General features: G+C 35.6%; 1 protein-coding gene across 1 annotated transcript; it reads right to left on the bottom strand.

The window, feature by feature from the left end:
• Window positions 1-3,791: 3,791 nt before the first annotated feature.
• LMO2 (LIM domain only 2) lies at window positions 3,792-18,033 on the bottom strand. The gene is made up of 3 exons (XM_032233652.1): window positions 17,251-18,033; window positions 11,653-11,868; window positions 3,792-7,357 (listed from the first exon to the last, which is right to left on the bottom strand). The coding sequence occupies exons 1-3, from the start codon at window positions 17,292-17,294 to the stop codon at window positions 7,138-7,140; spliced, it is 480 nt and encodes a 159-aa protein (XP_032089543.1). The 5' UTR covers window positions 17,295-18,033; the 3' UTR covers window positions 3,792-7,137.
• Between the last annotated feature and the right edge of the window lie 9,140 nt (window positions 18,034-27,173).

The following is a 27,173-nucleotide window of genomic DNA, read 5'->3' on the forward strand; positions in this document are numbered from 1 at the left end:
GTTAGATCATACAATCAACTGCAAATTTATTCATGGAAATTCTACACTTCTCCTTGACACGAAACAAATGGATATCTCATTTTGCATTTTCAGGTCATATTTTAGCTGAAAAATAGGTCTAACATTTGGTCATCTACAGTATATGGCTTAGACCACGATCACCTGAACAAGCATTTGGTTGTCATGGTGGCCATAAATTCATGAGAAATTCTGTCTTTTCCAGAAAGACAAAGTTGAAATCCCTCAGAACTAAAATCTATCCAATACCAATTCTCTGACAAAGTCAAGCGCTCAGGAAGAAATGTTCAAATCTTTAAGATTTGATACAAACAAAGTTATTAGCAATGTGCACGCAGTTCTGGGAAAAGACACTACCACTTTTAATGCAAAATTCAATGGCTAGGATATTGGTTAATATAAGGTACATGTATTAGATGAAGCTTATTCCTGGTTGCCAATTGTATATAGGAGACAATTTAAGATCTTGATTTTATTTCTTCTTATATGAAGAAGAATCTGGAGAGACTCTTCTGATGATCCCTCCTTTAATAGAAACTCATGTATTTGTTATTGGGTAGGCTGCATGCCCTGAGCTATGGAATTCTCTTCCAAGGAAATATACTTGGTTTTCACGTTAGAAAAATGAGAAAAAGTAATTTGTTTCTCAAAATTTTTAATGGTTGAATTGAATTCATATATTCAATTATATATTAAAAATATCTTAATTTTGTCTTGGTTTTAGTTATATTGTTTTAATTTTCATGTTATTTTTTCTTGTAATGCCATGAGCCAATAAGTTTCAAATAGCTGGAAAAGATGGGATATACATTTAATAATAAACAAATAGAAGACAAATTCATTGAAATGTTTTATTGAGGGTCTCAAAGACAAAAAGTGAAAGCATAGTGAGTGAAGACACTTGCTCAGATATCAAACTTTGTCTCCTGCTATTTTTGGCATTCAGATGCAGGCAAAGCTATAATTTCAGGCACTAAGGCTGTCAAAAGGACAAACTGCGGAGTCATTTTTAATTTCATCTTTCTGAGGCTCTTCATTATGGTCACATTAATGAGCCTTTCATGCAGTCTGTGAAGCAGCACAAAAACATACCAATGGTTTGTGCTGTCCTTTTTAAGAAGGAAAAGCAAAGTACACTTGAATACATGCATGGAACTCAAACTACGAGCTGTTACTCTATTGTCATATGATATGACAAATCTACCTAAAATTTATGGTGATTTTTTTCAGATGGATTATTAGATAAGAAAAGAAAAAGCTATTATTCTTTGTGGTTCTGAAACAGCTTACCCTGCAAGGCATATATATTCTTCTGCTCTCCTGGCAGCTTCTAAAAACATAGCTGCTCTAGAATGTCCTTGGGAACTGAGTGCTTTAGAGTTTCCGGGGTCAAGAATATTGTATTAGCCATTTTCCCCCATAATTATATATTGCATTTATGTTGTTATATATTGTTACTGTTATTGCTTTTGTGCGCTGCTCAGAGTCAGATTGAATGAACTGATTTAAAAATTCACAAATGAAAAATGTCTAGTTCTAACAGCATCAAATCAGATATCTATGGAAACCTTCAAGCAAAACAGTAGCTAGTGGAGTCTCAATCCTTATTGTGTCAACTAATCAGCTAATACTGAGAAGCATATTGCTTTTGATATTTTTTGTTCTTAGTGTTTGTCCCGCATACTGCAGGATCCCCTTGTTTTTGCACTATGGTATTCTAATTATAACAGGGAGAGTGATGGTTCAATAATTAAAGACACTGAACTTGTCAGTAGGGAAGTTGACAGCCCAAGTTCAATACCCGAGTGTCACGCAACAGGAGTGAGTTCCCATTCCTGTCCACCTAGAAGTTCAAAAACATGCAAATCAGATGTAGGTTGCAAATCCCGGTGCTACTGATTTGCTTGTTCTTGCGCACGCGTGTGACACTTCTGCATATGCGTAGAGTGTCCGGACGGTAGGCGGCGCCTCCCATTGCTGCCACTATCGGTTTGCCCGAACTGGGCCAAACTGGGAGCAACCCACCTCTGATGCAAATGTTAGTAGATAAATGGGTAGACCTTCGGAAGGAAGGTGACAGCATTCCATGCACCTTTGCCATATAGCCATGCTGGCCAGATGACCATGGAAAATGTCTTTGGACAATGCTGGCTTCCTTGGCCAAGAAACGGAGATGAGTACCATGCTCAAGAATTGGACATGACTGGACAGGGAACCTTTATGTTTATTCTAATTCTTACGGTGAAGCTACCAATGTATGATGTAATGAGGAATTCTGTTTACCATTTTTCTTGTCACACAGCCTGATGCCAATTATGGCTGATAAGGAGAGACTGATCCAAAGTAACCAAGCTGGCTTCTGGGACTAAGGGGGAAACTAAAATCTTGATATCCCTCTCCTAGACCAGCACTTTAACCATCATACTGTGACTTAAGCAAATTGATTTTGATATTTGTGGTGATATATACTCACCCGGACTGTTATTCATTAATACTTTCCTATTGCTAACCCTCTTTAAAATTTCTTAATTGAAATTCATTATTATATTTTGTAGATATGAATTCCATAATTGTGCATTATTTGAAAGGATACTTTGTTTTATTAAAAGATCTACCTCAATGAGCCCCTGAAAATCTGAACTTTTCTGAAACTTGTTGCCATTTTATGAATTTAATTTGCTGGAAAGGAAAGCTATTATACCCAAGAGAGTTCCATATTATTCATATTAATATAATAATGAAGATACCATAAATTAAAGAAATTTAAAAGGATTTCAGTACTTGCTGCGAAAGAAGAGCTCTAGTGGGAAATTCTGGAGAATGACAACTATAGAGTAAAGCTCAATTGTTAAGTATCTATTACATAATTTCCTCTGAGTTATTTTTCAACTTATGTGATTTATATCAGGCAATGCTAAAGCACTTCTAACTTATCTGTAGAATCATAACTTCAAACTTTATTGGTTTTTAGGTACAGAAATAATGGTTTATAGGACAAAAATTGGCTTATCACAACATGATACATAAACTAATTTATGTAAACCTATCCTTAATTTAAATTATTCCATATTAAAAATACATAGTCAGTATAATAAACATCTGCCAAAAATATTTTCACTGATTATTGCATAATTAATTTTTTGTCACTGAGAAGATATGAATAATTTCATTTTCTTACAGAGTAAACCAAAAAAATTTCTATTTGATTTTATTTGCCTGCATTACAGTCAGCATTCACTAAAAAGGTAAAATATTAAAGTAACATACTGTATATGGAGATGTCAACTATACATTGTTATACTGTACCACACTAGCACTTTGTAGATTACTGTTTAAATTTATATTTTAAGTGGCTAATTATTGTGGATTATAATTCGGTGATCAATTAACAGGTTTAATAAACTGTTTTCTTTTTAGACTTAGATCCTAGGCAATCTGTGTGTATTCTAGCATATATTGTAAGCCTAAAATTTAGGATGAAAACTTAACTAGTATATTAATTAAAAGTTATTCAGGAACAGGAAGATAACATGCATAATATCCAAGGTGTTTTTAATTTGTGAACTATATTACTAGAATGCAGTTATATCAATTAATGTTTACAATATTCTTTTCTAACCATTATATGCTATGAATTTGGTAGATGGTATTTTGGGCTGCTGTATGCAGAATTCAAATTATGTGATTTTAGGCTACAATAATTTTGAGAACTCAATGTTACCTTGAGAACAGGAACAGGGACATAAAGACAGCTATTTTAGCTAGCCTTATGTTAATAATTGCTCTACATTTATGCTGTCTATTTAAAAGTTTCATTATGTTTCGTTATGGTACATTTTCTCCAACCAAGGAGACAGAGGAAAAGTAATACTGCAGGTAACGCTCTCATCTTCAAAGCATGACATTGAATAATGGGGACAATAAAAAATGGATAGGCTTTTAAAACTTGTATTAAATTCAGACAAAATATAATGTAATCCAGTATCCATGTCCGTTTCGCTGTTAACTGACTTCATTTAGTATGGTTTAATTAGCTGTTTAATAAAACTTTAAAAAAAATGATTTTCTCCAAAATACCTTTGCTGTGATAGTGCTTATGTTTTCATACAGATCAATGGAAATGATTTGTCATGACTTTGCTATAACAAGTATATAGAGAAATGCAATTCATGTTAATTTTAATAAGTTCAGTAATTTCTCATGTGAGTATAACTAAACCTGTGAGAAAATTTTATTTTTTCCCCTAGAAAATTTGCTTACTATATTTACACAGATGAGAGGGGGGGATGGAGGGAGGGGGAGAGTCAGTCAAAAAGATAAAAAATCCTGCAATGTACCAGCTTCCCTTTCTTGCTAACCTAGGCTTACTAACTCTGGCTGAAACCAATCCTTGCTCACCATAATTCATAAATTGTGCAGGTCACATCCTCATGTATTTATCAATCCACAATTCAAAATGGATGGGCCAAGGGAGAAAAAAAGTAAAACAATAGAATTAAAATTAGTTGAAATTCCCATCAGTATATCCCAAATATTCTTTCTCCTTTTGATGCACAAACCTTTATTTTGGTCTCTGTCACACTGACACTCCCACACACAAAAATATACTTCATCTAATAAAAACACTAACAAAAGAAAAAAGAAAAGCTATGAGGACATACCTAGAAGGGACAAAAAGTGAAATGGAATGGAATGGATAAAGATAAAGAATAAGTATGGTAACTGAACAAGAAAAGAAAAGGAAAAAGGAAAAAGAGACGCCCTATTATGGAACTACAAAAGGATTAAAATTCACAAGGGAAGCAATGTCTGAACCAATGTATAATTTTAAAGAGTCCATTTTTTCAGCAGCCACTTTTTGCAACCATTTTTGCATTTTAACTATTCTTTTTTCAATAATTTAAATTATTTTGAGCTGATCTAAGATTCCAACTTTAAAGTACTTTTTGAAGGGTGGAGGGAAAAAATATCTTATTTGGTAAATAAGATATTTCTGCAGAATGGGTGACTTTCATTGTCACAGTTTTTTCTTCCAAGAATGTATGGGATATCAGGACTTTTTAAATCTGTAGGCAAAATTATTTGGCTGGTTTTTTAGTACAGGTGTAAATGGTGGTAGATTGGTAACTACTAGACCAAATAAAATATTACTGGTCTAACAGATGTTACAAATTTAAGTACAATGTCCAAGACATTTTAGATTGATATCTGAATCTGTTCAATTTCAATTCCACTTTTCTGTTCAATTTTGTTTCATTGTTTTACTATGTAAAAACATCATTTCATAATATCCCATCAAGACATTGTTTGTTTAAACAATGGGTAGAGCTTCCACTCCAAAATAAATATATTTGTTGGAAATTCATATTTTTAGCATGACTTATTAAACACCATGAATTCTGCTATAACCTTTCTGCTTATATAAAATTAATGGCAAGATTACACCAAAATTTCTTTAATGCTTATTCAGGGGATTGCATTAAATGAGTGACTGAACTGCATGCAGCCTTTGTAAAAAATCACTTGCTTTTCAGTTTCAAGAAAAGCAAGTTATCTACTGTTTATGGATGAATTAAGGGGTGGTTATTAAAGCTGCATTAACTCTTCATACTTTTGAAAGTTAAAGAATAAAGAAAAATAATTACAATCCTAAGTATACTTTATAGAAAATATTATCTCACTGAATACTGAAAAACTTAATTCCATATCAACATGCATAATAAGGCTGCTCTGGAAAGATGTGAAAGCTGATGTGCATTGCTACATGTCAGGAATTGCTTTGCAAATGTTTCTGTTCTCAAAATGGAAGGATAATATCAGAATCACAGCTAAAGCATCAACCCATTTTAATCTAAACAATTTTAGGTGGCATATGTAGGGAGACTAGAGGAGTCAAATAATTCATGACATTAGTCATGACTAGTCACATCACAAATTAATGTGAGAGGCACCTACAATATATATTGCAATGCACATAGCAATCAAAGGATAACTAATCTTCAAAAGATTGGGGAAATTAATCTCTTCTATTATTAGGAAGACTTAAATTTTCTCCTTTGAATCTATTTAATGCAGTGAGTAACAGTGTTGTTTTCAAACAAAATCTGAGCTCAAAGCAAGATACTCTGTACAAATAAATGAGCCATACAAGAACCATATATTTATTGCACTAAAATAATAAAAAAGCTGCCAGTTTATTGAATGAAAAATGTCACAACTCTTCGATCAAGTCTATTTAATGAAGTCTGCAGTATCTTACTACATACAATAATATATTTACATTTTCTAATAAAATAGTTGAAGAACTTAAAAAAATATTGTATAGAAAGGAGTAGTAATTCCTCACCTTCCAACAATATTAACAGAAGGTAGCTATGCATTATTTGAAATAATTACCATTTAAGGCTGCAGTCTTTCCTCCCTCTCCAGTTACATGCCATTAACTCTCATGGATTTCACAAGGATTTAATTATATCTGATGAGATATCATCTTTTGCACTGGAGCAATTGTACTTGTTCAATTGTAATTGTACAAAAATTGTATTTTCATTTTTAAAAAGAAGAGTATCATTAAAGTGGGGGGATACACTTATTTGAAAGCCCCTTCTTCTTCAGACATACAAGTCTCCTGATGCTCTTACATTTAATATTAATGCTGGGATTAACTCTAGATAGATACAAAATAAGCAAAATTTAACAAATTGGTTTGTGAGTGTTAAGGCCACCCTTGAAGCCAGCATGTGCCAGACATCTTAGGACAACAATTGCTAGATTTCTAGGGATTTGTAGACTCGATTCATCTGAAAAGTACCAGGTTAGAGAAGATAAATCCACAAAGTTAGCTAATCGTACTTCAGTTTAAAAGTATCCATTGTTGCTTTGTATTCGTTTCAATTAATAACTCTAATAATGTCAGTTTATTATCACAGTACATTTGCTAAAAGAAATAATGTTGCCTTTTATTCAATCGTCACTTATTTTATTAGATGCAATGCCTATGTATTCTGTTCCATTTCCCCTGTCCTTACAGAAAGCATATAGATGTGAGCAATAACCTCACCATAGCCAAAAATATATGTCACTCATGAAATGTATTTAAGACTATGAGGCACAAGTGAGTTACATCATTCCATTGATCTTAGTCCACTCATAGATGTCTTGCTCACATACTATATCTGAGTTTATGAGAAGGTATCTGTCACCAACGCAAAAATGTTTCTGGCAAGCAGCACACTTGAAGCATTCCAGATGGTACACTTTGTCCTTTACTCTCATGGTCATCTCATAGGCTCGGATTCTCTTCTCGCAGGAGGCACAGAGACCATCTTGTCCAAAAAGCCTTTTTTGTAGGGAAAAAAGTCCAAGGTTAATGTTCCATAATCCATTTTAACAAAGTAATTGACCTAATTTTATTAGAGTTTTAAGCAAACATATGGATAGTTTGAAGTTCTGGGAGGAGGGAAAAGAAAGCACAAAAAGGGAACAAATTATACAGGCAGTCCTAATTGATTGATTGTTTAATTCAATATAGTTTGAGTCCTGCCTTAGCCGTGAAAGGCAGCTGAATGACTTTGGGTCTGTCCCTCTCTCAGCTCAATTCACTTTACAGGGTTGTTGTGGTGAAAATAGGAAGAAAAAGGAGAATTAAGTATGTTCACCACCTTGAACTATTTGTAAAAATACTATAGGTGGGATGCAAATAAATAAATAAATAATGACTATTTGCAATTATGACACTGATAAAAAAACAATTTTTTTTAACCAATCCTTGTATTTATGCTCTCTGCAAGTCTGTAAAGGAGTATTGTAAGCATATTTGCGATTTCATTTAACTAATGCTTTGCTTAACTGAGTTGCTGGTTCCATTATGGTCACCTAATAAGGACCACCTATAGTACCATGATAACTCTAAGGACTTGTCATAGTCTATAAGAGCATAGCATTCATTGGAGAAATTTAGCCATAACATCTTGACAAAGCAAGTAAGCAAGCAAACAAAAAGTGTTACAATATTTTCAGCTGCTCCACAGCTCACTGTGTCAGCTCAGCTTTCCAATATTAAAGTAGAATCTCAAATGAGTTTGGAAATAGTTTCTATTCTTAATTTGTCTTCCTTCTTCTTATTGATCCTTAAAAATCCTCTGCAGGTTGATTGATCATTGAGTAATCCAAATTAAAATAGTCAAATTGTTAAAGGGGTGCAAATTTGAATTTGATTTTAAACCAAACATTTATGGAAACATTAAGTAGAATGATAATAGGTTTGCTTAGGATTGATCTTTACATCAGTATCACATGAATTGTGGTCATTATGATGGATCTTAAAAGTATTTTTATAAATAATGCTTAGCATAATGTACCTTATTCTTATGCACATTACAGAATAGAGAAAGAGGAATTGTAAAATCCATCATACTTTGTATAATTCTTGGTTATATGTTAGCACAAGCAGATGCAAGTAGTCCTTTATTTACGACCATTTGGAATTTTGGTTATATGTCATTGCAGTCAGAAGACAAGTCATCATCTCAATATACTTGACTTTACAGCCATTTTTAAGTGAGCCATTGTGATTGTTAAGCAAATTGTAGTTGTAAGTCCTAATCCATCTTATCAAATGGTGGGTTTTTTTTGCAGAACAATGGCAAAAAAATATTGCAAAATGCAGTCACATGACTGTGGGATGCTGCAACTGGATGTAAATGCAAGCCAGTTGCCAAGCATCTGAATGCATCTACATCACTGTGGGGGTGATGTGGCAGTCATAACTTTGAGGACAGGACCTAACTTTTTTTCAAGTCCATTGTAACTTTGATCAATCATTAATCAACCAATCAAAGTTATATCACACACTTCCCCAAGACTTAGACTTGGATTTGAAGACACCCACAGACACATACCCCTCATGTTCATATGATTATATTTTGGGCACTTGGCAACTGGTCCATTTTTATCTCTGCTTCCAGAGTCCTGCAGCTTTGTGACCACATTTTTTTTTGCCAGGAATTGGCATTTGCTTCTGATTTCCAGGAAAAAACCACCATTGTACACAATGGAATCACTTAAAGACCATGGCATTCATTTTACGAGCACACCATTCACATTACAGTTGAGCCATGGTGGTGCAAAGGTTAGAATGCATATTGCAGTTTATCTTTGCCTCCTTCCAGGAGTTTGATTTTGACTGGCTCAAGATTGATTCAGCCTTCCATCTCTCTGAGGCCCATAAAATGAAGACCCAAATTGTTGAGGGCAATATGCTGACATTGTAAACCATTCAGAGCGGGCTGTAAAGCATTATGAAGCATAAGTGCTATTGCTAGTGCTATCACAACTGCCATATCCACTTAATGACTGCAACAAAAAAGCTTGTAATATCAGTCGTGGTCATGCAGTGATGTGCCTAATAACCAGCACGATTTATGACCATAGATCCTGGCTCAATTATGGTTGCAAGTCAATGACTACTATTATATTTTTGTATTATATTCCATTAGGCATATTTTATTATATCAATAAGATATGCCGTGTATTAATATAATTAATTTTGGAACAAGCTTATTAATTTCAGATATTGTTGTAAACCAAATATAGGGCCAGGGACAATAATTCTGAGCATGAAAATGATACATGTTTCTCCCTTGTCTTCCAAGAGATGTCACTGTTTACTTATCCAAAGCAATAGTACAATGCCTGTTAAGATATGGGTGTTTTTCTAAATGTCACCTTTTAGTTTGTAATATAATACATAAAGAAACTGCTAATTATCTTAAAAAGTGGCAGACAGTATATATTGCACTGTACTGTACTGTACTGTACTGTATGGTACAGTACCGTATACTACACTACATTACGCTATACTATACTATACATTGTACTTGCTGTACTATATTTGAATTACAAATTTAAAAAAAACATGGTTGAGCAGTCTATATCTATGGAGCACTTCATTAAGAAGATGCAAATAACTGAGACACATCATAGTGTGAAAAGTCGGGACATACCCAATTACAACTTATGGAGATGTATTAACAGTTCAGATTTCCTACCATCTCAGAAAATATTCAACCAGTGGAAATAGAATAAAATCCTCTGAGAGTATTGAATTATTCTGGAAGTTTGCTGCAAATTAGGTTATGTAAAGCTAATTCTTTATTCAAACAAGACAGTTGCTGGAAAAAAAGTTTAAAATGGAGCAATTTGTACACTGCTTTGAGATTTCTAAATAAAGAGAATATATATCTTAATATAAAAATAAATCAGTAAGTTAGCTCTTTTATTCCCATCCCTCCACTCTGAATTAGTTATTAAGAGAAAATAAAATTTCTTGGTGCAGTAATGCAATTTTAACATTGAAATTAAATATTGGTTAATTTTTTGAACTGTGTTAATTATGAATATTGTTTTGTTCATTTAGCCTTGGTTTTCAACTATTCACTTCAGAAAAAAACAAAGGGCTTTTTAAAGGCCTAGTGGCATAATGTTCATTGGAAGTTCAATACACATACAGGTAGTCCTTGGCTTATGTCCACAATTGAGCCCAAAATTTCCATTTGCTAAACAAGATACTTGATAAGTGAATTTTGCCCAATTTTACGACCTTTCTTGCCACAGTTGTTAAGTGAATCACTGCAGTTGTTATGTTAGTAACACAGTTGTTAAGTGAATCTGATTTCGCCATTGACTTTGCTTGTCTTAAGGTAGCAAAAGGTGATCATATGACTCTGGGACACTACAGCTGTCAAAAATATATGCCAGTTTCCAAGCATTCAAGTTTTGATCATGTGACCCCAGGGATGCTGCAATAGTCGTGTGAAAAAGTCATGTCACTTTTTTCAGTGCTGTTGTAACTTCAAACAATCACTAAATAAATGGTTTCAAGTTGAGGATTATTTGTACTTAGAATTTATTCACATTATATTCTTATTCCAGGGTATATTTTTCCTACTGAAATCAGTGGCCCACTAAATAAGACTGCATGGGGAGCACTAAATTAATGGAAATAATTGAGACAGTATAAAGGCAACTGATTAGTTGTTCTGCCTTGAATTAATATTATTGAGAAATAATAATATTATTTTATTAATTTGAAATCTTGAGCCATACTTTTTGTAAAGCCCAAAGCAATTGACAACACTATTACCCCCCTACCCTCATGTCTTGAACATACATTTGCTATTCAGTCTTAGACTTATAGGCCCTCTGTCAAGATTCTGCCTCTTTTTCTCTTTGTGTCTGTAACATTGTCATTCTAGCATCACTTTCAAGGGTGGATTGGATCTTTTTTCAGCCTCACTCTCTAGCAAATCAGACTTTGCTGAAAGAGTCTTTCTTCTCAGGCTAATCTGGCAAAAGGCTTTCCCAAGTTGAGTTTCAAGACTAGTTCCTTTCAAACAACCACATATGTTCTTTCAGCCGAAGCTGAACCCAACTCAAATTTTGTAGGTGATCCTAGCTTTGTTCTATAGCAATGTTTCTCACCTCAGTAATTTTAAGATGTATGTATTCTGGCTGGGTATTGTGGGAGTTGAAGTCCATGCATCTTAAAGTTGCTGAGGCTGAGACACATTGTGTCTAAAGAATTGTGAGAGAAAACTATCAGCAGGGCAAAAGGATGAGGAGCGAGTAGCTTACCTGAGATAGTCTCTTCGACAGAGCTTTCTGCCCAGTTTATAATATAGTCTCCTTCCCACTTCTCCAAGTCGGCACCCACATAAATCACAGCTCAGACAATCTTCATGCCAGTACTGGTCAATGGCTTTAAGGAAGTATCGATCCCCAATGTTTTGCTGACAACCTCCACATGTTAACAAAGAAGGGGGGATTTGGAGCACCTCATCCACTGGCTCCCTGTTTGAAAAAAATCAAAGCAATCATTTCAACCTGCAGAGAGTCTAATTAGGACCTATCCTGCTCAAGAAAGAACTGGTACAGAAGACTCAGACATTTTCTACAATAGCAGGTGAGGATATAGCTTTGGGTATAGAATTTTGTCACTGGAGAAAAGCCTACTGCTGGGAAAGATTGAGGGCAAAAGAAGAAGAGGACGGCAGAGAATGAGGTGGCTGGATGGAGTCACCAAAGCAGTAGATGTGAACTTAAATCGACTCCAGTAGAGGACAGGAAGGCCTGGAGAAACATTGTCCATGGGGTCGCGATGGGTCAGATGTGACATCACAACTAACAACAACATAGAATTTAAAATTGTGACAATCTCAGCTTGCCGTTTTGTTAAAGTGGGATTGCATTCGTTGAGACTGACATTCAGAAATAGAGTAGTGGTGGTGGTGGTGGTAGCGGGAATACTTGGAAAAAGACTGAGAGGAAAAGCTAAGAAAACTCTTCAATGGTGGTGGGACTAAAATGGCTTGCATGATCTTTAGCCATTCCTCATTACTGCAGCAGCAGTATAAAATAAGCATTTTTTTAAAAAAAGCTAAACTTATTGTACATTGTTGTGTACAACTAGTAAAACCCAATTTCATAAGTACAAATACTATAGTATTTCCGTGCAGGATATATATTGACTGTAATATACTTCATAATAAAAATATAAACAAGAATGGAAACAGCATTTGTTGATAAACATATTGTTTTTGTTGTATTACTTTAATATCAGGAACATATTAATTTTTTGTAATTAATAAACAAAATGCAGACATTTTAAGTCAACTACTTATAAAAAAACCTCAACTTATTGAATTGAAACTGCCATAGTTACGAGTGAAAATGGGTGTCTCTAATGGTTTCCCTATGCGGTCTTGTTCTGTAAGAATTAAATGTACATTGTATAAAAATCTTAGAACTTAAGGCAAGCCTATTTCTATTTTTTTTTAATTATTTGCTTTCTTTACCTACTTTACCAAACACAGAACTGAATATTGTAATGAATTATTTAATAGGAAATGGAGGTAAGCAATGGCATTTTTGTCACTGTGCTTTATTACTGTATTTTAATGTGGAATATTATTGCATTCTCATTTATCCTTAAAATAATCTTGTAAATTGTTAAATTTTACATTTATTTTACTGACTAGTAACTATAACAGAAAGATTTTACAAAGTATAACATTGCATTTAGAATGAATTTTATTTAGTATGATTGCACTTTAATACCCTTGCAGATTAATTGTAAAAAGCCTTTAAACATATTAATAAACACATAAAAGAAAGAAAATGTGAAGGGACTTGCATTTTATCATTTGAAGATGGCCCATTCTATAAGAGCAGAGTCGTCTAATCTTTTTTCTTTGGAACTTTAATGTTACAGAAAATATTCTGCTTAAATGAAGTAAAGGGAAATTAAACAACTTCATAGCCTTATTAATACTATGGAATTATGTGAACCACTGCAAATTCTGGAAATAAAAAAACAACAGAACCCAGAATTGGAAAGAAGGAGGAGAATGTATGCTTAATGAGTTTTTAAAACTTGAATCATTAAAATAATAGTTAAAGGTAAATATAAAGGGCTGTATCTCCCAAATGTTCAGTGAAGCATTTCTGGATACTGAATATTTGATAATGAAATATAGAAAAATTGCTTGTGAAAAAGGATGGGATCTTCCTCTTTGGTCTCATAAAAACTTACAGTATTCTGAGTAAAAATATAGTATAGAGTATTCTGCATTAGCCAAAATGAAGGTTATCAACAATATGCTATTTAGTTATATAATTATTTAGATACTGTCCACTTCAACAAAAAATCAGTGTGGTTTAAAGTCAAATGGAATAATTCAAAGAAAATTACATTTAGTTAACAGTTCTTACTCTGTCAACACCCATGTGCTCTGTGAAACCATACATTTTCTACGCCTTTGTAAAGCCTGGGAGGTTGGGGGCATTTCTAATCTCACATACTTTCCCTCAGTGATAGCACAGGGCAGAGTAGCCTGAGTCTGGCTAAAGTACTGTAAATAGAAAATGTGATTCCATATAATATTTATGGGATCAACTGCAGTAGTTTCTTATGTATTAGTAACATACAGTATACTCACTTTGAACCCTGTGTAACATTCATAAGAAAATCTTATAATGTGTAAAAATCTTTTCCCCAAAAACATCTTAGTTATCACCCTGAGACCTTTGAAATATTTCATTGAAAGTTGTTAAGTTCATGGAAGGGTAATACTGAAGGGTACTACTACAGGTATGTTCTTTCCTCTTTTTTTTCTTTTCTGCGCCTTCAAATCGGTGTAGACTCCCGGGTGACTGTCTGGACAAGTCCCTGCAGTTTTCTTGGCAAGATTTTCAGAAGTGGTTTGACATTATTTTCTTTCTAGGGCTGAGGATGAACTTGGCCTAAGGTCACCCAATTAGCTCTGTGTCCAAAGTGGGTACTCACATTCTCCCAATTTCTAGCATGGTGATTTAACCACTACACTACACTGGCTCTCACTACTGGTACCACCACTGTTATTATTCTGCTGTTCCTCCCAAATGAGCAGAAAGCAGGGTACAAAGGAGCAATAGACTAATATTCAGTTAAAAACTATTTGATAGAATGATTTGAGGAGAAGTTTACTGTATTACTAAGCAGCAGTTCCTTCCTCAGTAAGATGAAACAAGTGCTAAAGTCATGATTAAATAAGAGAGAGGAGTAAGACATTTTTAATGTTACTCTATTATCTTCCTGTTACTTGCTTTGCTCCCTTGATATTCTATTGTATAGCTGCTGTTGAGAATTAATTCCCAAGTGAAACACTGGCAGCCTGCACAGTCAGCAGCTCAAAGTAAGATATGCTAACATACACTTAACCTTTAGCTCATAAACCTTGAAGAGAAAGGCTCAGATTTTCAAAATTAATGACAATAATTGATGTTCTAATCAAACTATTAATAACATTCTCCCTATGCTTTGGCTATATTGCTAAATATAGTTTTTATACTAAATATGCTCACTCTGACTTTTTTGCCTACATACCATTTTTATCACATATAAATGATTAGAGAAATTAATTGGGAGGTGGTTTGTCTATTGTCAGGATTGCTTTAATTTAAATCAGAATTAATTTTTGCAGTGAGTAGGGAATTGATTTCAATGTATGAATACAAAAGTGGCCAAATAAAACGCTTTCAATTATAATCTTTTGGCTCTATGAAAAACAAATACACTTTTTCAAAACCTTTGAAAAAAGAATTTCCAGTTTCATCAGGAAGTAAATGGTAAGTATTGACAGATGCTCAAGTTTTCAGATACTTCACATTAAAATATTGATTTGTATTATAAAAACAAATATCTTATTCTATTCCAAACCTATAAACAAATGTTTCTATATTACGTGGTTTTTTTATTATTAAATCCTTTTAGCTCTTGCAGTGGAGACTGTCCATGTACAGCTCAGTAGTATATGTTTCCGAAAGATTAAAACTAAATTTTTTAGCATTGGTCATCTGTTTATCTAATACTGTACACAATGTTTTTTTAAAAAAATGTCCCATTAGGATAGCATTCATGGACTTAAAAAATAGTAGTAAGCAATCACTTATTCAGTTCAATGAAATCAAGTAACAAAAGATACCAATATTTCTTGTAGTCCCATATAAATAGCAGGAAAATAAAGAAGTGAAGCACTTTTAACATTTTTAGTTTATTTCCATTATTTTAAGTTGATACCTTTTGTGTTTAAGTGCTTTAAAAGCACTTTCATTCCATTATTTTGAATTCTGAATGAAATTCTCATATTTTTCAATGTTTTGGATTGTATGTGCTATAGTAGTAAATTTCTTGTTTTGTTTATTTATAAGAGAAAGTTACACTTCTCCTTTATAATAAAATCTCATTCAGTTTTGTGGGCTCAAGTCAAAGTATAGTATTGGAGCCTAAAGTGTAACTCAGAACACCGAAGTACAGGGAAAGGTAGGAAACAGGAATAATCTATCGTAAGAAATACAAAAAGCTTTTGTTATAATGCATATATTTATATAAAGTATTTTATCCAAATGAAGTAAACTATTGATCTAATCAAAGTGCTTTCAAGGTAAAATCCTGTTGAAAACAACATAAACTGTTTTTCCAAATAGATGGTGGCTAGGAGTTGGTTTTTAAAGTTTTCCTACCTCCACCATCCAATGTTCTCTTCCTCCCCCATCGTATTACTTTAATAACCAAATTCAATAACATTATTTCTCCATCTCCATGAAATAGTTGACCACATCTTTAAAACTTGATCAGTTTTAGTGGAATAGTATATTTCACTAAAGCAGGATGTTGGATAACAACTTTTCCATCCCAGGATTTAATCAAATAGCAGTTATCCGGTAAGAATAGCCATATATTATGCAGGTCTATATAGTTAGAAGTAATTCCCAAATAAGCTTGAAAAGCACTGCAACTTTAAAACCCAAGTTCAATGCCAGTGATTTAGTAACCAACAATGGTAGCAATTGCAGATATCCCCATTCTTTTGGAAATCCTAGCAACAGGCTCCTTGTAAGAAATTCACCAGAAAATATTACTTAATGTTGTTAATACTTATATTAACACTTGGTAACTTCTATGCTAATCGGGAGAGGGACGGACTAAGAATGTGGCAAGAAGTCGGTTCTGGCCATTTCTGAGACACTACAACGCGTTGTAGTTTCAAACTGGTTTGCATTTTGACAATTGAGACGCTGAGCACTCATCTGATAATAGCCTCGGCCACTCTAATCTAATCAGATCATTAAACCGGGCAGGCAGCGAGGAGAGAGAAAGGAAAGAAACCATGCAGCTTCTCACCAAGTAGTCGGTTCCCCATCTCTCTCTCTCTCTCAGCTGCCGCCGCCTCCCTTAAACCTCCATGTCAGAAGAAACTACCCACCGCCGGTCCCCTTCCAGCTCCTACTCTCAATAGGACCTTGGCAGCGAGTCGGAGATCTCGGGCAATTTATCTCCCGAGTCAAAAATGGGGGAACTTCGGCGCGTCTCTGGGCTCTTGCCTGCCCGGATAAAGGGGCGCACAACCCCTGAAGAAGGCAGTGCTCAGCAGGAGCCGACGAGGTCTAGCAAAGCGGAGAGCCAAGCTGCCCAAGCGGAGAGCGGCGGCGGCAGGCGCGTCTTTGAAAGCCAAGAGAAAAAAGCAAGCGGCAGCCCCATTGTGTTGCCCTCCGACGCCCTCCTCTCCAGCCCCAGCACCGCCTAAAGCTGCCGTTCCAGGGCTTCCCTCTCTCCAGCCCCGCACAACGCGATCGCGTCTCCCTCCGGGAAAGTTGGCACGGAGTAAAGGAACCGGGCGGGCGGGCACGACTTACTCGGAGGGCTCGAGGCTCTTCCTTTCGATGGCCGATGATGACATTGGCAGGGGTCGCTCCTTTGTAGCGGCGGCGGCCGTCGTGACTCTAGGCTGGTCCGTGGCAAGGTTTATCCCCTACAAAGGCTCGCCAGCTCCCGAGTGCCTTTACGGGGGCGGCGGCGGCGAGCAGAGCGGCACCTCCACCCTCAATGACATCCACAGGGTGGCCCGCCTGTAACGCCGAGGGACGGACGGAGGGGTAGGGCTGGGGGTCTGGCGGCGCGCCGGCAAGGATGAGATTGACCGCGCGGCCCCTTAGCCCGCACGCGTTCCCGGAGCTGTCTGGGCAGGCGAGGCGATCCCTTCGGAGCTAAGCGCCCATCCTCGGGACGCTCCTCCTGCTCGGGTTGCGCGACTGGTCGCTGGGAAGAGCCCGCTGTTGCTGCTGCTGCTGCTGCTGGCGCTCGCGGCCGGCGCTCAGCTGTCACCGCTGTGCTTATCCCGGAGTCAGCTCGCTGCCTGGATTAGGTCGTCTGCCTGGAGAGGGCTTCCTGCACTGCGGAGGTAGCGTGGAGCATCCCTGGCTCCTCCGCCTTCATTATGACCCGGGTCCGGGGCTGCCGTAGCTGCTAGTATTGCTAATAGACCATTTATTGAAGCCAGCCCTGATGGTCTCCCCTCTGTGCCTCTCTGGTTTCACATCCTCTTTCCTGATCACGATTCAAATACAATGGGAGGAAATGGCATTTAAAGAGACAGCTGTCTATTTCTTAACTGGACACTTGGGAATTTAAGCAAGCCTAAGCAGCACAGCAGCAGCAGCATCTCTCACGACTGAGTTGGTTTCTTAAAGGGCCAGACTTCTCCTGGCACGCACCAGCAGCTTGGGGAAGCTATCTCATGAGTACGAGTTAGTGCTTTTTAATTTAATTCCACAGTCATTTGTGGATGACACGTGGCTTAGCAGCAAAGTATCCAAATAGAAGATTGCCTTATACAGATGTACATGTCTAGGATTTCTTAATGGCAAAATCTAAATCAGTTTTTAGATTTTGACTTGTTAATTCAGGTCTAAATGTACTGTATTTTGGTAATTACCAAGGCGCCTGTCCACTTGCTTGTCTGTATCTTGAACATGGATAATCACTGAAAAAAACCCATCTTTTGCACATGAATACAACAATGCAATGGGATTTTTTTTTAAAGAGAAATAATGAAAACCAGTAGCTCATTCCATCATTTGTCCCACCACTTTGTGCTACCCTTCCATAACCAACCACCAAGATGGGAAACTTCATATAGTACTGTTGCTTAGGATCATTGCTAAAATGGTGCCTTTGTCTGGAAGTGCAGTGTGAAAATTGAATTTAAAAAAGGGCTCTTAATTAGAGAGGCCATACTCCAATTTCCATAGACTTCAGATAAATAAATCTCCAAGCCACAAAGAGTTTGAGACATATTGGATGGACTCACTGCCTGTATTTGTTCCTTTAACGAGAACACCAAACCTTCATTAACAACATGTGTGGTCTTCCCAGAAGTGGCTGGTGGTGTTAGATAGGTGAAGTTCTGCTGTGGGCTTCAGTGGGCCTTCAGCCTGGCTGCTGGTACCTTTTTTTCAAGCCAGATCATAAGGAAACAGCTACATTTTATGAACTGGAGGGTCTTATCTGTAACTCCCAGGCATTTGATGCCCATGGTGCAAACTCAGCAGTGAGGGAAAGAGCGCTGACATGCTTTAACTTGCTATCATCCACTTCATTTACAAAGACATCCATCCAAAAGTCATTTATAATTTCAACTTTTTTGCACTGTGTTGGAAAAACAATTACAAAACTGCTGGGGAATGAGACAGAGGGGAGAGGTATGTTTATGAGTTCATAACTAATCACCAGGATACTTTGCCAGTTTTTCCATAACGTGCTTAAAATATTTAAACCTTCTTAGTCTTTGATTGTGATAAGAAAAAAAAAGTAGACTTTTTGGAGTCAGCCGCAAAGCAATGGACTACTCTTAAAATGTTGTGTTTGCTTTAACATCAGAGCTTGCAGATACAATCATATCTGTATTTAAAGGATGAATATATATGCTACTGCTTGAAACAGTTACAGGAAATAGAACATTAAAAGTCATCCTGAGCTAAGGAACTATTTGTTTGATCTATTCTGAAGACAAAAGGTCACCAACAGGCTACTTTTGTATATATTATCATTATATTGTATCCATAACCTCTAATATAAATGGAGAACTATACCTAGGAAATTGGCTTCTTTAGGTGACAAGACCTGTATAAGAAAAATAGGCTACTGACCAGAGCACATCCTTATTTAATATGTAAACAAGAAAGCTAGGACAGGAGCAAGTAGAGAGTTCAGCCCACAGTGCTGGTTTTATCTAGACAAATCCAAATGTGCAATTAAAAGGTATGGTGCTTATCCCAGTAATTAAAGTGATCAGAGACTGGTGTGATTCCATTACAAATAAAATATTTTTAAAAACCTCAATCACACAAGGAATTAGTAAAATATACAACTCAGAATATATACTGTAGCTATTGTGTTAAATCAAAAGTATTAATTTTAGTAGTTAAATCTAATTACAGGTAGTCCTCTTTAGTGACTACAGTTGGGACAGGCAACTTGGTGCTTAAATAAAGGGATCACTCAGTGAAGCCACAACAGTGCTTATGATTTTATTTCAGCTTTCCTTTGCTTTGCAGACCTGTGAAGGTACTAAATGTCCCCATTACACCTTCAAACAGTTACTAAATGAGTCTGTCATTAAACAAGCCTACCTTTTTCCAGGTAATGCTAGGAGTAGGCCTAAATGATTCTTGAATCTCCCAACTCAAGAAATTAGATAGACTTTAAATGGAAAGTTTTAAATTACATATTACAAGTGGCTCCTTCCTAGGTAATTGTGTGTGTGTGCGTGTGCGCGTGTGCATATACATCTATATAATTTATCTATGTCTATATAAGATTACTGTCTTATTGCTGCTACCAAATGATCTTCCAGTTTTTGCAACCCAGATGTGATAGCCCTATTTTATGAAACTCTCTTAATAAAATTCCAGTTTAATTTTAAAATATCATCAAAGATGTAAAAATTGCACCTTCTTTTGGAAAACTGAAAACAATCATTTTCAGTTACTTGCAATTGCTGTCAATGGATCTTTTCATTTCTATCTGTAATATTTTTTTGAATATAGTTCAGCTTGATGCATAGTTAGCTAGAAGAACACCATCCTTTTCAACACAGTGGCCTTGATCCATGTGTTCAATAGTACTAAGCTACTGAAGCCAACATGGAGACCCTCCAGCCCTCCCAGTCACAGGAATAACTTAATTTCAATTTCCCTTTTCTACTTGTAAAGCACATGTGCTTTACTATAAGTAAGCATAGATATATTTTTTGCTGCTTTCCCCATTGTTTTTTTTAAAAAGCTTTGGATACAAATTAAAAGACAGTCAGATGCTCAACATCCTGTTAAACAATATTTCATATTGTGTATGCTATCTTAATGCCCCGCACATAGGCTTTGGTTGTATACCATAGGTTTTGAATGGTTGTCTACTCATTCCAGTTTTGCTCTAGGAAAAACGCTAATTCTTTTTCCACATATTGAACATAGTTCTTTTCTTTTACAACCCTTTGCTTCATGGTCCATCTCTTTTTTTTCAGGAATGCCTTTAATTTCCCATTACATATCAGAGAAAGGGGCAGGCAGGTTTGGGTAATACTTGGGTTGTTATGTAAATAATGCCTCCAAAGGTATATTGAACACTTGGTATGGAAGATAGGCTAAACCAGGGCTGTCAAACTTGGGGCACATGGTCCAGATGCGTCACGTGCTGGCCATGCCCACTCCCATTTTAGTGAAGGGGGTAAAGTTGCAATATATCACATGACAACAATGTGACCCTGCAAGTTTGACACCCCTGGGCTAAACCATCAATATGTTTCTTGATACTGTACTCGAAATCTGACTGTGCATGTACTGAAGATGATTGTGTTTGAGAGAATTATATATGGTAATTAAATCTGAGGAGGCTTCCCTGCATATAAAACTTTTGTTATTCTTAGGTAATAAAAATAATAAATCAAGTGCCTAGAAATAACAGGACTCAGTAGAAACATCATAATTTTTCTTCAAAGATCAATGGTGCAGTGGATGACTCGGTTGCTGATCAATGGCAATAGATTGGAAGGGGTTAATACTGAATCTTCCAAGTAGACTCAACTATCATCATGGGCTTTCTTGGTTTTTTCCTTGAAAATATTTTGCTTCTTAACCAAGAAGCTTCTTCAGATCAGAAGCAAAATGTTTTTAAGGAAAAAATCAAGAAAGCCAAGTTATTTTTTGAAAAGCACTTTTGGGACAACCATGACCTGGATGATTAAGAATATCCATCATTATATGGCCACTACTGTTTGTCATTGCATTGATTCATTTGTCACCAATACTAAATAACTCAGGCCATGGCTATCAAACAACAACAAAAATCTGCTAGGCTATTCCACCTCCTTTACATGGATGATTTGTAGCTGTATGAAAAAATACCATCTGAAATAGAATTGCTGTTCAACACTGTCTGTATATATAGCCAAGATATTGCGATGGAGTTTTGACTGGACAAACATACATTCAGCATTATATTGGGGGAAATAGTGAAAACTGATGGAATCCAGAGGACCTATGAAAATGACATCAAGAATTGGGTGAAGACAATCACTATAAATACCTAGGCTTCCCTTAAGCTGACAACATCAAGCATACTTCAGTCAATAAAATGATTGGAAATGAATACATCAAGAAAGCGAAGAATATCTTTAAAGTCCAAACTCAGTGAAAGAAATACCATCAAGACAAAACACCTGGGCAATTCCAGTAATTAAATACGTAGCTGGAATAGTGGATTGGAAAGCAGAATAAGGAAAGACCAGAAAAATAATGACAGTGAATCATGCCTTCTACTTATCAAGGAAAATAGGTGGGTGTGGAATGTTGCAAGTACATCAGACAGTTGAAGAAGAAAAAAGGCATTGGAGGAATATCTGAAGGATAATGAAGAAGATGCACTAAAGCTAGTATACCCCAAGAAGGCCTACTGAATACTGGGAGGCTAAACTGGTCTACAAGAAAGACCAAATGAAGAGCAGAAAGGAGGCATGGAAAGACAAAGCATTACATGGCCAATAAAAATATAGCATGGAAAACAGATAATAATAAAACCTGGCAATGGATAAGAGCAGGAATGTTGAAAAAAGAGACAGAGGGGCTAATTCTGGCTGCATAAGACCAAGCCTTAAGAACAAATGCATATAAAGCCAGAATTGAAAAGATAGCAATAAATAACAAATGCTGCCTCTGCAAAGATGCTGAAGAAACAGCGGATAACCTGGCCAACTTCTGCAAGAAGATCGCACAGACTAACTACAAGCAAAGGCATGACAAAAATCACTGGAAGATCTGCAAGAAATACATTTGCCTACAAGCAAGAACTAGTGGGGCCATAAAATGGAGAAAATAATAGAAAATGAAGAAGTTAAAGTCTCTGAGTCTTTAGATTTCAAGAAGACAGGCACCTTGCCACATAACACTTCAGATTTAAGCATTGTCAATAAGAAAGACAAAAAAGTCTGGATACTAGACATGACAGTACCTGGGAACAGCAGAATAGAAGAGAAAGAACTGGAGAAAATAACAAAATACAAAGACCTGCAAATAAAAATAGAATGACCATGGCAAAAGAAAGGTAGCACCAACAGTAATAGGTGGCTTGAGTACAATCCCAAAATTACTGGAGAACCATTTGAATATAATCAATATTGACACATTCATCATCAGTCAGTTGCAAAAAGCAGCTTTACTCAGAATCTGTGACAATACTTCTAACACCATAAAACATCAATACCTGCCTATCCCAGGTCCTTGGGAAGGACCCAATAGGTGGATAAAAATGCCACTCTGGACACCTGCCTGACTGTGCAATGAACCATAATAATACTAATAATAGCAGGAAAACATGCCTCAACATTAACTCTTGAATGATTGCTTTAAAATACTTGAATTTTTATAGTCAATAAACACCAATGGACTTAATACTGTTTTGGAGGAGATTTCAAAATTCTTAGAACACATTCAGCATTGCAAGATCAGATATAGATTTTCACAAATATGGTTAATTCTGTGATTAAATGGAAATATTGTGTCTGTAATTTCTTACTGCCAATCTATAAAGAGAATTGAGAAAGATGGTTGGGAATTTTTTGTATCTACTCTTCATTTTGCAGCTTGCTTGTCATAAACTAGAGAGAGAGAAAAAAGAGAGAGGTGGAGGAAATTTGTAACTGGATGACTGGCCTAAGAATCAGTATGTCACATAGCTAAATTTTGAATCTACATTAAATCTAGTTAAGCAAATGGGCAGGAAATATTGAATCAAGATAAACCTTGTCATTAAATCTTAAATAATCTGTGTCACCAAAAGACAAAGCAGTTTCATGTGGCAGGTGGGTTTTAAACCACATACCAAAAGAAGGACCTTTTTGAAGACGCATCAAAATTACTAGACAGAAAATCTGTCTTGGATGTATTTCAAGCTGTAATTAACATATATGGTATTTTTCTAAGTGGAATCTCCATTTATATCTAAAACAAATGTTTCTTTATTCCCCAAAATTAAAATAACAGGAAACAAAAGAAGGGTTTTATTATGATTTCAGTATTTACATGGAGTAAATTACTTTGATAGGCATTACATAATATTTATCTTATAACTGTTTACAGATACTAACTTCATACTGTAGATGCATATCCCTTTGGCTAAAAGTAACCTTTTTTGGTTATTGAATGTTATAATATATGACAACGCATTCTTTCCAGTCATGCAAAATAAATTTAATGTTTACTGTGTTTTGTTATCATATACACAGTTTGTTTGGCCTGACTAGTAAAGTCACCATTTCTACTGCCATAACTGATGGTGTGGTATGTTTTGTTAAAATACAAGTTTATAGTATAAATGCATTTATGAAAAGATCTTGAAATAACAATAATAAATTCAGTTTCCTGCTTCAAACATCCTATTTAATATATTGGATAGGGAAATTAAGCTGTAGTTCTTTCATTAATTGGGTACTAAGCAATATAGTACAGTGTGCATTCCAATTACTATTCATTAAGATAGATGAAACTGTCTATTCTTTTTTCCAAGCAATTCCATCCTTTTTTATTGATTACCTTGTGTGTCTGTGCACATGGATGCGGAAAAGCTTTTTGGAAGCAGAAAAAAAAGACTTGCTCAATAGAGACCAAGGCATAAATAGAGTGTTCTGCAGAAAGCTATTCCTTCATATAATAGGTAATAACTGGAGAAATTCAATTAGTGCTGATCACATTATTATAACACAGAGGAAAAAGTGGGTGCTGAATCACCAATAGCTGAACAGATAATCAGAAGTGACTAAGAGATGTCTTGATATAAGAAGAATTAGAGGATCTTTACATGTAACTGACAAATAACTGCTACAGTAATTGTATTTCAATTGTAAGTTTGCAAAAATCTGGGTGTAACACCATATGTAAAATTCAGATTATAAAATATAGAGAGTAGGATCCAAGAGTCCCTGATGTTAACAAAGAAATACTGATCAACAGGAAAATAATCTGATAGGAGAAAAGCTTATTTTCTTTGAGCCTGTTCAGTGGATTTACACTTAGGAAGCTACATGTTGGGTAGTAATCTTACATCAATCCTATACAAGCACAAAGAAGATAACTAGATGGTCCTTTATATTCCTTGGGATACTATAATTATATTATTGCTTATATACTAGATATGGCAAGCCGTTTCCCCCCCTTTTTATAACCCTATAATCTTGTTATAAACTATTATATGTTGGATAGATGTTACTGTATATACTCAGAACAATGGTCTCTCACATGCCAAAAAACATATTTAAAAAACCCTCCTTTTAACCCTATTATTTTTTTCAAGGTTCCTCTAAGCTGTTTTATCTGGTTATTTGATACACTATATCATTCCAAGCACTCCTCCTTTCAGATGTGAGAAGCAATACATTTTTGCCTGAAGCTTTACAATGAAAATGTATAATTCTTCATAAGCATAGCAAAAAAGGGCAACCAGTAATGGAATCTTCATTCCAATAATGGAATGGAATGAAGACAGTAGGACGTGATACTTAATTGCTTTGGAAAATTTGTAAGGAATCATAATTGAGAAGTTTTGAGAATTTCAGGATATTAGACTTATAAGTAATTAATTTAAGCATAGTGCCTATAATATTGGACATGGGCACTTAGATTCAAATTCCTGCTTTTGTCCTTATCCTTCCTATATTCTTGATGATAATGTAATAGACATATATCACTGACACAGGGCACAAATAGAACAGGAATTAAATCTAAATAAATAGAATAATATAGAATACTAACAGAGTTGGAAGGGACCTTGGAGGTCATATAGTCCAGCCCCCTGTTCAAGCAGGAGACCCTATATCAGGTATCAAACTGGCAGCCCATGGGCCAGATGTGTCACGTGCAGGCCATGCCCACTCCAGATCCATGAAGGGGGGAAACGTCACGAAAAGTCACGTGACTGCAATGTGACACCATGAGTTTGACACCTGTACCCTATACCATTTCTGACAAGTGACTGTCCAGTCTGTTCTTGAAAGCCTCCAGTGATGAAGCACCCACAACCTCTGAACGCAAGCAGTTCCATTGATTGATTGTTTTCACTGTTAGAAAATGTCTCCTTATTCTACATTAAATCTCTCCTTGATCAGTCTCCATCCATTGTTCCTTCTCTGGAACATGTATCAAAACAATCCTAAAGGTGATAAAACTATTACAGTATATAAATGAGAGATGAGTTGTGAAAGAGAAAATGGTTTCAACATAAAGTAACATCTGAAAGCAGAGCTACAATCAGGATGATTAAACATGATCTATACTGACTCTGATTAACATGCTGTCGAAGAAATATTTTTTTCTAAAAGGTTAATGGTATTTTCAGTAATTGAAATATGCCATGATAATAAAGTTAGGTTGGTAAATTATTCTTAATGTCAGAGATCATAGCTCTTCATTTAACATGATTATGATGTACTGTAAATAAGCTAGCATAGCTTCAGATCTAGCAAATTACACAGAGCTCCTCAGAGACCTGACAGATTGGGACATTCTATACATTTCATAAATAAATAAGTAGACTGTGTGATGGTTTAATATATTAGTTCATTCAATAATTTCTTTTTTTTAATTGATTAAATAATAAACCCACTGACTTTAGGTTAGAACCTCTCTGCAAAAATCCCTGTGATTCTTTGTCAAAGGCACAATTATTTAAAAATCCAAATGTAACAATAATTTCTTGCATATTTGTGGTTTATGTCCTTTAGACTCATACAGCTTTTAACTAATTTGGGGCAAAAGTCCTTCAAACGGCTATAAGAGAGATGCAGCAACTTGCAGTAATTAGTAGAAACTTCAAGCACAAAATGCAGAATGTGTTGTTTTTGTAATTCTATTGAAATAAAATCAGAATTGTCTCTGTCTAGAAAATATTTTTGTCTAATCTCTTTTTTTAATAGCCAATAAAACTGTAGACCCATTTTTCCCTTAGTAAGTATAAGGGCAAGTTAAAAGAGACAAGAAACTGTAGTGATGTTTTATTAGTACCAAATAGGCTCAGTGCCCCGGTCCTCATTCTGCTTTTATCTTGTTTCATTGATTTCTCTTGCCCCATCAAGACCTTCTTGCTTTGTACACAAGTGGGATCCAATTACTGCAGACTACCTTCTTCCAGAAGGCTTGCACATCAGTGTCAGCTTTCTAAGTGATTTGCACTTTCTTTGTGCCAATGCTGTTTATTCTTTCTCCATTTCCTCATCTATCAATGCATTCAGGTCAAA

Source organism: Thamnophis elegans, chromosome 1, assembly GCF_009769535.1.
Source record: "Thamnophis elegans isolate rThaEle1 chromosome 1, rThaEle1.pri, whole genome shotgun sequence".
NCBI classification, from domain to species: Eukaryota; Metazoa; Chordata; class Lepidosauria; order Squamata; family Colubridae; genus Thamnophis; species Thamnophis elegans.

What these genes read in the sequence shown, in the direction of transcription:
- LMO2 (XM_032233652.1), bottom strand. Translation starts at nt 17,294, where the DNA reads ATGTCATCATCGGCCATCGAAAGGAAGAGCCTCGAGCCCTCCGA. An exon ending in AAGAGCCTCGAGCCCTCCGA is followed by an intron (nt 11,869 to 17,250) that starts GTAAGTCGTGCC and finishes TTTTTCAAACAG; the next exon opens with GGAGCCAGTGGATGAGGTGC. An exon ending in TGTCGAAGAGACTATCTCAG is followed by an intron (nt 7,358 to 11,652) that starts GTAAGCTACTCG and finishes CCTACAAAAAAG; the next exon opens with GCTTTTTGGACAAGATGGTC.